Source organism: Calidris pugnax, unplaced genomic scaffold (assembly GCF_001431845.1).
Source record: "Calidris pugnax isolate Ruff unplaced genomic scaffold, ASM143184v1 scaffold7, whole genome shotgun sequence".
NCBI lineage: Eukaryota > Metazoa > Chordata > Aves > Charadriiformes > Scolopacidae > Calidris > Calidris pugnax.
In genome coordinates this window covers 26,810-36,683 of record NW_015090762.1, presented here as the reverse complement: position 1 = coordinate 36,683, position 9,874 = coordinate 26,810, and the positions used below count along the sequence as shown (strand labels likewise).

At 61.6% G+C, this 9,874-nt stretch overlaps 1 protein-coding gene across 1 annotated transcript in view; it reads right to left on the bottom strand.

Annotated features, from left to right (window-relative positions):
- Nucleotides 1-1,328: 1,328 nt before the first annotated feature.
- Nucleotides 1,329-9,874, bottom strand: part of LOC106902700 (rasGAP-activating-like protein 1) — a 16,467-nt gene continuing 7,921 nt past the window's right edge. The window contains exons 10-16 of the mRNA XM_014966454.1: nucleotides 9,021-9,165; nucleotides 4,820-4,989; nucleotides 4,561-4,698; nucleotides 2,541-2,676; nucleotides 2,319-2,439; nucleotides 2,163-2,227; nucleotides 1,329-1,417 (exon numbers count right to left, since the gene is read on the bottom strand). Coding sequence (XP_014821940.1) covers nucleotides 1,329-1,417; nucleotides 2,163-2,227; nucleotides 2,319-2,439; nucleotides 2,541-2,676; nucleotides 4,561-4,698; nucleotides 4,820-4,989; nucleotides 9,021-9,165 — 864 coding nt within the window. The remainder of the gene's footprint in view (nucleotides 1,418-2,162; nucleotides 2,228-2,318; nucleotides 2,440-2,540; nucleotides 2,677-4,560; nucleotides 4,699-4,819; nucleotides 4,990-9,020; nucleotides 9,166-9,874) is intronic.

Below are 9,874 nucleotides of genomic sequence, written 5' to 3'. Positions count from 1 at the left end.
GACACCCACATCCGGCACCCCGGACACCATCCACCCCCAGACCACCACGTCCCCCCCCGTGTCCCCCCACCCACGCACACGGCCAGGCACTGCCGGGGGGGGGTGTGTGTGTGTGTACATGGGGGCGTGTGAGTGGGTGGGTGCGTGTGCGTGGGGAACGGGGGGGTGTGGGTGTACCCGTGGGGGTGTGTGCGTGTGCCGGGTGTGCTGTGGGCACCCGTGTGAGGTGCCAAGGTGTGGGTGCACCCACCCGCCTCTGCACACGCGTGTGTCTGGGCGTGTGTGTCCGGCTGGGCCCGTGTCCCCGTGGCCTTGGCCGCGTGTATTTGGTGTCCCCTGGTGGAGGGAACCAGCAGAGTGCTGGCCTGTTGGCACAGCGTGTACGTGCGTGTGCAAGCGTGTGCAAGCGTGTGCACGCCTGTGGATGTGTGTCCGTGCATGTGCAGGTGTGTGTGTGCATGCGTACACACACCTGTGCAAGTATGAGCATGTGTGTGTATGTTTGTGCAAGCGTCTGCATGTGTGTGCAAGCGTCTGCATGCATGTGCATGCCTGTGCAAGTGCATGTGCATGTGTGTACATGCGCATACATGCCTGTGCAAGTATGTGCATGTGTGTGCAAGTTGTGCATGAGTGTGCAAGCATGTGCAAGCATCTGCAGGTGTGTGTGCATGTGCATTCCTGTGAATGTGAATGTGCACACACATGTGCAAGTATGTGCTTGTGTGTGCAAAATGTGCATGTGTGTGCAAGCACGTGCATGCTTGTGCAAGCATGTGCATGTGTGTGCAGGCATGTGCATATCTATTCATACGTGTGCAAGTATGTGCAAGCATGTGCATGCGTGTACAACCATGTGCATGCCTGCGCATGTGTTTGTGCACATGCATGTGCATGCTTGCACAAGTATGTGCTTGTGGGTGCAAGTGTATGCAAACATGTGCGTGTACAAGCACATGCATGCTTGTGCAAGTATGTGCATGTGTGTGCAGGCATGTGCATATCTATTCATACGTGTGCAAGTATGTGCAAGCATGTGCATGCGTGTACAACCATGTGCATGCCTGCGCATGTGTTTGTGCACATGCATGTGCATGCTTGCACAAGTATGTGCTTGTGGGTGCAAGTGTATGCAAACATGTGCGTGTACAAGCACATGCATGCTTGTGCAAGTATGTGCATGTGTGTGCATATCTGTTCATGCATGTGCAAATATGTGCAAGCATGTGCATGGGTGTGCAGGCATGTGCATATCTGTGCAAGTGTGTGCAAGAACATGCATGCTTGTACAAGCGTGTGCATGTGTGTGCAAGTGTGTGCAGGCATATCTATTCATGCATGCGCAAGCACGTGCACGTGTGTACAACCAGGTGCATGTCTTTGTGCACATGCATGTGCATGCTTGTGCAACTATGTGCTTGTGGGTGCAAGCGTATGCAAACACGTGCATGTGTGTACAAGCACACGCACGCTTGTGCAAGTATGTGCATGTGTGTGCAGGCAAGTGCATGTGTGTACAACCATGTGCATGCCTGCGCATGTCTTTGTGCACATGCATGTGCATGCGTGTGCAAGTATGTGCAAGAACGTGCATGCTTGTACAAGCGTGTGCATGTGTGTGCAGGCAAGTGCATATCTGTTCATGCGTGTGTAAGTATGTGCAAGAACGTGTATGCTTGTACAAGCGTGTGCATGTGTGTGCAAGCATGTGCAGGCATGTGCATACCTGTGCATGCCCATACAAGTGTGTGCATGCCTGTGCAACTCATGTGTGTGCAAGCATGTGCAGGCATGTGCTTATCTATTAATGTGTGTGCAAGTATGTGCAAGCATGTGCATGTTTGTACAACCATGTGCATGCCTGCGCATGTCTTTGTGCACATGTGTGTGCATGCTTGTGCAAGTATGTGCATGTGTGTGCAGGCATGTGCATATCTGTGCAAGTATGTGCAAGAATGTGCATGCTTGTACATGTGTGTGCAAGCGTGTGCATACCTGTGCATGCCTGTGCAACTATGTGCACGCGTGTGCACGTGTGTGCAAGCGTCTGCAGGTGTGCCCACGTGTGCCAGCTGCCCCACGTAGGGTCAGGGTCCCCCCAGCAGCACCCTGGGGTGCAGTGTCCCCGTCCCCCCCCTGCCCCCCCACAGGGCTGTCCCTACCTGCCTGCCCCACGCCGGGGGGGTCGGTCTCCGCGCTGCCCTGGGGACCCCCGGCCCCCGCCGCCCTGCGGGACAGGGACCCTCAGCTCGCTCCCACCCTGCCCCCTGCCACCCAGGGTCCCCCGGGACCCCCGTGCTGGGGGGGACACACCTCACCTCAGCCGGGTGCCCACCCTCCGGAGGTGCCCGTAGAGGGTCTGTGCCGCCGCCGCGGGGTCCAGGGGGTCACTCCACTCGCCCAAGGCCACCGTGCTGTGGGTCCGGCTGCACCCGGGCGCTGCCAACCACAGGGTGATGGGGAGAAGAGGGGGGTGGGGTGGGATGCCCACACCCCTTTCTTGGGGGACCCCCACCCCAGGGTGCCCACGCTGGCCTTACCGGAGCAGGCGGGCTGCAGGCAGCAGGTCCAGCGGCCGGCACGGAAGGTGCCCGGGTGGCAAGTGGGCAGCATGGCTTCGTTGGCGCTGCTGGCCTGCCGCAGGGCCCACAGCCACTGCCACAGCTCCTGGGCGCTCTGCGGGGACAGGCAGGGGGGGTGGCACCTCGGCGGGCACCCACCCACGGGCACCGGCAGGAGATGGGGCACAGGCGATGATGGGGTCACCCACTGGGGATGGTGGTGGGCACCGCGGCCTGGTGACTGGGGGTGATGGCAAAGCTGCCCAGGTGGGGCTTGGTGGGGAGGTGGCACCGCAGGAACCAGGGTACCCCAGTGATCCCACTGCAAATAGGGCTGGAAACACCAGTGATCCCAGTATGGGAAGGGCTGGTACCCCAGTGACCCCAGTACAGATAGGGCTAGAACCCCAGTGATCCCAGTACAGATAGGGCTGGAATCCTCGGTGATCCCAGTATGGCCAGGGCTGGTACCCCAGTGACCCCAGTACAGATAGGGCTGGAATCCTCGGTGATCCCAGTATGGCCAGGGCTGGTACCCCAGTGACCCCAGTACAGATAGGGCTGGAAACCCTACTGATTCCAGTATGGCCAGGGCTGGTACCCCAGTGACCCCAGTACAGATAGGGCTAGAACCTCAGTGATCCCAGTATGGGAAGGGCAGGTACCCCAGTGACTCCAGTACGAATATGGCTGGACACTCCTGTGATCCCAGTACAGAAAGGGCTGGTACCCCAGTGACCCCAGTACAGATAGGGCTAGAACCTCAGAGATCCCAGTATGGCCAGAGCTGGTACCCCAGTGACCCCAGAAAAGACATGGCTGGAAACCCCAGTGATCCCAGTATCCCAGAGCTGGTACCTCAGTGACTCCAGTACAAGGGCTGGTACCCCAGTGACCCCAGTACAGATAGGGCTGGAATCCTCGGTGATCCCAGTATGGCCAGGGCTGGTACCCCAGTGACCCCAGTACAGATAGGGCTGGAAACCCTACTGATTCCAGTATGGCCAGGGCTGGTACCCCAGTGACCCCAGTACAGATAGGGCTAGAACCTCAGTGATCCCAGTATGGGAAGGGCAGGTACCCCAGTGACTCCAGTACGAATATGGCTGGACACTCCTGTGATCCCAGTACAGAAAGGGCTGGTACCCCAGTGACCCCAGTACAGATAGGGCTAGAACCTCAGAGATCCCAGTATGGCCAGAGCTGGTACCCCAGTGACCCCAGAAAAGACATGGCTGGAAACCCCAGTGATCCCAGTACAGAAAGGGCTGGTACCCCAGTGACCCCAGTACAGATAGGGCTAGAACCCCAGAGATCCCAGTATGGAAAGGGCTGGTACCCCAGAGACCCCAGAACAGATATGGATGGAAACCTTACTGATCCCAGTATCCCAGGGCTGCTGCCCCAGTGAACCCAGTACAGCCAGGGCTGGTACCCCAGTGACCCCAGTACAGCTATAGCTGGATCCCAGTATACCAGAGCTGGTACCCCAGTGACCCCAGTACAGCCAGGGCTGGTACCCCAGTGACCCCAGTACAGCTATAGCTGGATCCCAGTATCCCAGAGCTGGTACCCCAGTGACCCCAGTACAGCCAGAGCTGGTACCCCAGTGACCCCAGTACAGATAGGGCTGGAAACCCCAGTGATCCCAGTATCCCAGAGCTGGTACCTCAGTGACTCCAGTACAAATATGGCTGGACACTCCTGTGATCCCAGTATCCCAGGGCTGGTACCCCAGTGAGCCCAGTAAAAGTAGGGCTGGGACCCAAGTGATCCCAGTACAGAAAGGGCTGGTACCACAGTGACCCCAGTACAGAAAGGGCTGGTACCCCAGTGACCCCAGTACAGCTATAGCTGGATCCCAGTATACCAGAGCTGGTACTCCAGTGAACCCAGTACAGCCAGGGCTGGTACCCCAGTGACCCCAGTAGAGCCAGGGCAGGATACCCAAATTTTCCCAGTGCAGCCAAAGCCCAGCTACCCCGGGGTGGGCACCCACCTTGCACTGGATGTAGGTGGTGTGGAGCTGCCCGGTGCCATCCTGCGCCACGATCTGCATGACGTGGGGGTGCTGGAAGGTGCCCTCGTCCACCCGCTCCACCGCCCGCATCCGCCGCACCGGGATGGAGCAGCGCGCCTGGGGGAACACCCCAAAACACACACATCCCCCCCCCAGCTCAATGCACACACCCCCCACCCCACCAGACCCTCCCCCGGGCACCCGCCGTGGGGTTGGGGGGTGATTGGGGGGCACCCACCTGCCACTCGGGGGACTTGGAGTAGGTCAGGGCCTCGGCGCTGAGCCAGAAGTACCTCTTCTTGAAGGCCAAGCGGGGCAGCAGGGTGGCCCCCCCCGCCGTGCGGGTGTGCAGGTACCCCTCCTTGATGGTGGCCGAGGAGGGGAGAAGCGCTGGTGGCACCTGGTCCTCTCCTGCTGTCACCCGTGGCACAGCCAGACAAGGAGGCAGAGGTGTCACCTCCAGAGCCACCACCACCCCCAGCCCCAGGATGCCCATCCCCAACCACCCTGGCAGCATCCTCATGGTACTGAGGAGGTCACCCTCCTTGGAGATGTTCCCAAGATGTTGGGGACAGCGGGGGTGATGCCACCCCTGTGTGGGTGTGCAGGTACCCCTCCTTGATGGTGGCCGAGGGGTGGAGAAGCGCTGGTGGCACCTGGCCCTCGCCCGCTGTCACCCGTGGCACAGCCAGACAAGGAGGCAGAGGTGTCACCTCCAGTGCCACCACCACCCCCAGCCCCAGGATGCCTGTCCTCGACCACTCTGGCAGCATCCTCATGGCACCGAGGAGGTCCCCCTCCTTGGAGATGTTCCCAAGATGTTGGGGACAGCGGGGGTGATGCCACCCCTGTGCGGGTGTGCAGGTACCCCTCCTCGATGGTGGCCGAGGGGTGGAGAAGCACTGGTGGCACGTGCCACCCCCGTGGCACAGCCACACAAGAAGGCAGCGGTGTCACCTCCAGTGCCACCACCACCCCCACTCAGAGGATGCCCATTCCTGACCACCCTGGCAGCATCCTCATGGCACCGAGGAGGTCCCCCTCCTTGGAGATGTTCTCAGGATATTGGGCACAGTGGGTTGATGCCACCCCTGTGTGGGTGTGCAGGTACCCCTCCTCGATGGTGGCCGAGGGGTGGAGAAGCACTGGTGGCACGTGCCACCCCCGTGGCACAGCCACACAAGAAGGCAGCGGTGTCACCTCCAGTGCCACCACCACCCCCACTCAGAGGATGCCCATTCCTGACCACCCTGGCAGCATCCTCATGGCACCGAGTGTGTCCCCCTCTCCAGGGATGCCCCCAGGATGTCGGGGACAGTGGGGGTGATGCCACCCCCTGTGTCCCCTGTGGTGTCCCCTCCCCCTCAGCGCTCTCCACCTCCACTGGTACCCCCGTGACCCCAGTACAGATAGGGCTGGAAACCCTACTGATTCCAGTATGGCCAGGGCTGGTACCCCAGTGACCCCAGTACAGATAGGGCTAGAGCCTCAGTGATCCCAGTATGGCCAGGGCTGGCACCCCAGTGACCCCAGTACAGATAGGGCTGGAAACCCTACTGATCCCAGTATGGCCAGGGCTGGTACTCCAGTGACCCCAGTACAGATAGGGCTAGAACCTCAGAGATCCCAGTACAGAAAGGGCTGGTACCCCAGTGACCCCAGTACAGATAGGGCTGGAATCCTCAGTGATCCCAGTATGGCCAGGGCTGGTACCCCAGTGACCCCAGTACAGATGTGGCTAGAACCTCAGAGATCCCAGTACAGAAAGGGCTGGTACCCCAGTGACCCCAGTACAGATAGGGCTGGAATCCTCAGTGATCCCAGTATGGCCAGGGCTGGTACCCCAGTGATCCCAGTACAGATAGGGCTGGAAACCCCAGTGACTCCAGTATGAATATGGCTGGACACTCCCGTGATCCCAGTATCCCAGGCCTGGTACCCCAGTGAGCCCAGTAAAAGTAGGGCTGGGACCCCAGTGATCCCAGTACAAAAAGGGCTGGTACCCCAGAGACCCCAGAACAGATATGGATGGAAACCCTACTGATCCCAGTATCCCAGGGCTGCTAACCCAGTGAACCCAGTATCCCAGGGCTGCTACCCCAGTGATCCCAGTACAGGTATGGCTGCAAACACTACTGAACCCAGTCTCCCAGAGCTGGTACCCCAGTACAGATACGGCTGGATACCCCACTGATCCCAGTACAGCCAGGGCTGGTACCCCAGTGACCCCAGAACAGATAGGGCTGGAAACTACTCATCCCAGTATCCCAGAGCCAGTACCCCAGTGACCCCAATACAGATATAGCTGGATACCCCAGTGATCCCAGTGTCTCAGAGCCAGTACCCCAGTGACCCCAGTACCATCTTCACAGCACCAAGGAGGTCCCCCTCCCCGGGGATGCCCCCAGGGTGTTGGGGACAGTGGGTTGATGCCACCCCTGTGCGGGTGTGCAGCTACCCCTCCTCGATGGTGGCCAAGGGGTGGAGAAGCGCTGGTGGCACGTGCCACCAGTACAGCTATAGCTGGATCCCAGTATACCAGAGCTGGTACTCCAGTGAACCCAGTACAGCCAGGGCTGGTACCCCAGTGACCCCAGTAGAGCCAGGGCAGGATACCCAAATTTTCCCAGTGCAGCCAAAGCCCAGCTACCCCCTTGACCCCAGTACAGCAAGGGCTGGGCACCCCAGTATTCCCAGTACAGCCGGTGCCTGGGTTTAGCTGGATTTGGGACCGTTCCCATTGTCCCCATGGAACCTGTGGGTCAGCCAGACAAGGAGGCAGAGGTGTCACCTCCAGTGCCACCACCAGCCCCAGCCCCAGGATGCCCATCCCCGACCACTCTGGCAGCATCCTCACGGCACCGAGCATGTCCCCCTCCTCGGAGATGTTCCCAAGATGGGGACAGCGGGGGTGATGCCACCCCTGTGCGGGTGTGCAGGTACCCCTCCTTGATGGTGGCCGAGGGGGGGAGAAGCCCTGGTGGCATGTGCCACCCCTGTGGCACAGCCAGACAAGGAGGCAGAGGTGTCACTTCCAGTGCCACCACCGCCCCCAGCCCCAGGATGCCCATCCCCGACCACCCTGGCAGCATCCTCATGGCACCGAGGAGGTCCCCCTCCTTGGAGATGTTCCCAAGATGTTGGGGACAGCGGGGGTGATGCCACCCCTGTGCGGGTGTGCAGGTACCCCTCCTCGATGGTGGCCGAGGGGTGGAGAAGCACTGGTGGCACGTGCCACCCCCGTGGCACAGCCACACAAGAAGGCAGCGGTGTCACCTCCAGTGCCACCACCACCCCCACTCAGAGGATGCCCATTCCTGACCACCCTGGCAGCATCCTCATGGCACCGAGGAGGTCCCCCTCCTTGGAGATGTTCTCAGGATATTGGGCACAGTGGGTTGATGCCACCCCTGTGTGGGTGTGCAGGTACCCCTCCTCGATGGTGGCCGAGGGGTGGAGAAGCACTGGTGGCACGTGCCACCCCCGTGGCACAGCCACACAAGAAGGCAGCGGTGTCACCTCCAGTGCCACCACCACCCCCACTCAGAGGATGCCCATTCCTGACCACCCTGGCAGCATCCTCATGGCACCGAGGAGGTCCCCCTCCTTGGAGATGTTCTCAGGATATTGGGCACAGTGGGTTGATGCCACCCCTGTGTGGGTGTGCAGGTACCCCTCCTCGATGCTGGCTGAGGGGTGGAGAAGCACTGGTGGCACGTGCCACCCCCGTGGTACAGCCAGACAAGGAGGGAGTGGTGTCACCTCCAGTGCCACCACCACCCCCAGCCCCAGGATGCCCGTCCCCAACCACCCTGGCAGCATCCTCATGGCACCGAGCGTGTCCCCCTCCCCGGGGAAGCCCCCAGGGTGTTGGGGACAGCGGGGGTGATGCCACCCCCTGTGTCCCCTGTGGTGTCCCCTCACCCTCAGCGCTCTCCACCTCCACCTCCAGTGCCACCACCACCCCCAGCCCCAGGATGCCCATCCCCAACCACCCTGGCAGCATCCTCATGGCACCGAGTGTGTCCCCCTCTCCAGGGATGCCCCCAGGATGTCGGGGACAGTGGGGGTGATGCCACCCCCTGTGTCCCCTGTGGTGCCCCCTCACCCTCGGCGCTCTCCACCTCCACCAGTCCGTCCAGGAAGGCTCTGACGCGGGTGACACTGGGCAGCAGGACGGCGTGCAGCGGGGCCATCCACGGCTCCTTGCCCTGCCCCAGCTGCAGCCCCAGGTTGCCGATGCTCTGCAGCGCCTGCCCCACACCGGGGAGGGCTCACGCACATGGGGTGGGGGCTGCGGGGGACACCACCCCCCCCTACAACCACCCTGGCAGCATCCTCATGGCACCGAGTGTGTCCCCCTCTCCAGGGATGCCCCCAGGATGTCGGGGACAGTGGGGGTGATGCCACCCCCTGTGTCCCCTGTGGTGCCCCCTCACCCTCGGCGCTCTCCACCTCCACCAGTCCGTCCAGGAAGGCTCTGACGCGGGTGACACTGGGCAGCAGGACGGCGTGCAGCGGGGCCATCCACGGCTCCTTGCCCTGCCCCAGCTGCAGCCCCAGGTTGCCGATGCTCTGCAGCGCCTGCCCCACACCGGGGAGGGCTCACGCACATGGGGTGGGGGCTGCGGGGGACACCACCCCCCCCTACACCCCCCGGCTGCTCCCCTGAACCCTGGGGACTTGGGAATTGGGCTGGGAAGTGGAGAATCCCTCCTCAGTGTCCCCCATCCCACCCCAAGGGTCCCCAACCCTCCTGCAGACCCATGTCCTTTCCCAGGGTCCCCATTCCTCTCTGGGATCCTTGTCCCTCGCCCTGCCCCAGCTGCAGCCCCAGGTTGCCGATGCTCTGCAGCGCCTGCCCCACACCGGGGAGGGCTCACGCACGTGGGGTGGGGGCTGCGGGGGACATCACCCCCCCCTACACCCCCCGGCTGCTCCCCTGAACCCTGGGGGCTTGGGAATTGGGCTGGGAAGTGGAGAATCCCTCCTCAGTGTCCCCCAGCCCACCCCAAGGGTCCCCATCCCTCCTTCAAACCCGTGTCCTTCCCCAAGGCTCCCATCCCTCTCTGGAATCCCCATCCCTCCCCTGTGTCCCCATTCCTCCCTAAGGATCCCCATCCCTTCAATGGGCCCATCCCACCCCAAGGATCTCCATCCCTCCACAGCATTCCCCTTCCTCCCCATTGCCTCCAGTCCTCCCCCAGCATTCTCATCCCTTCCCTGTGTCCCCATCCCTGTGTCCCCATCCCTCCTCCAGGTCGCCATCCCTCCCACGTGTCCCCATCCCTTC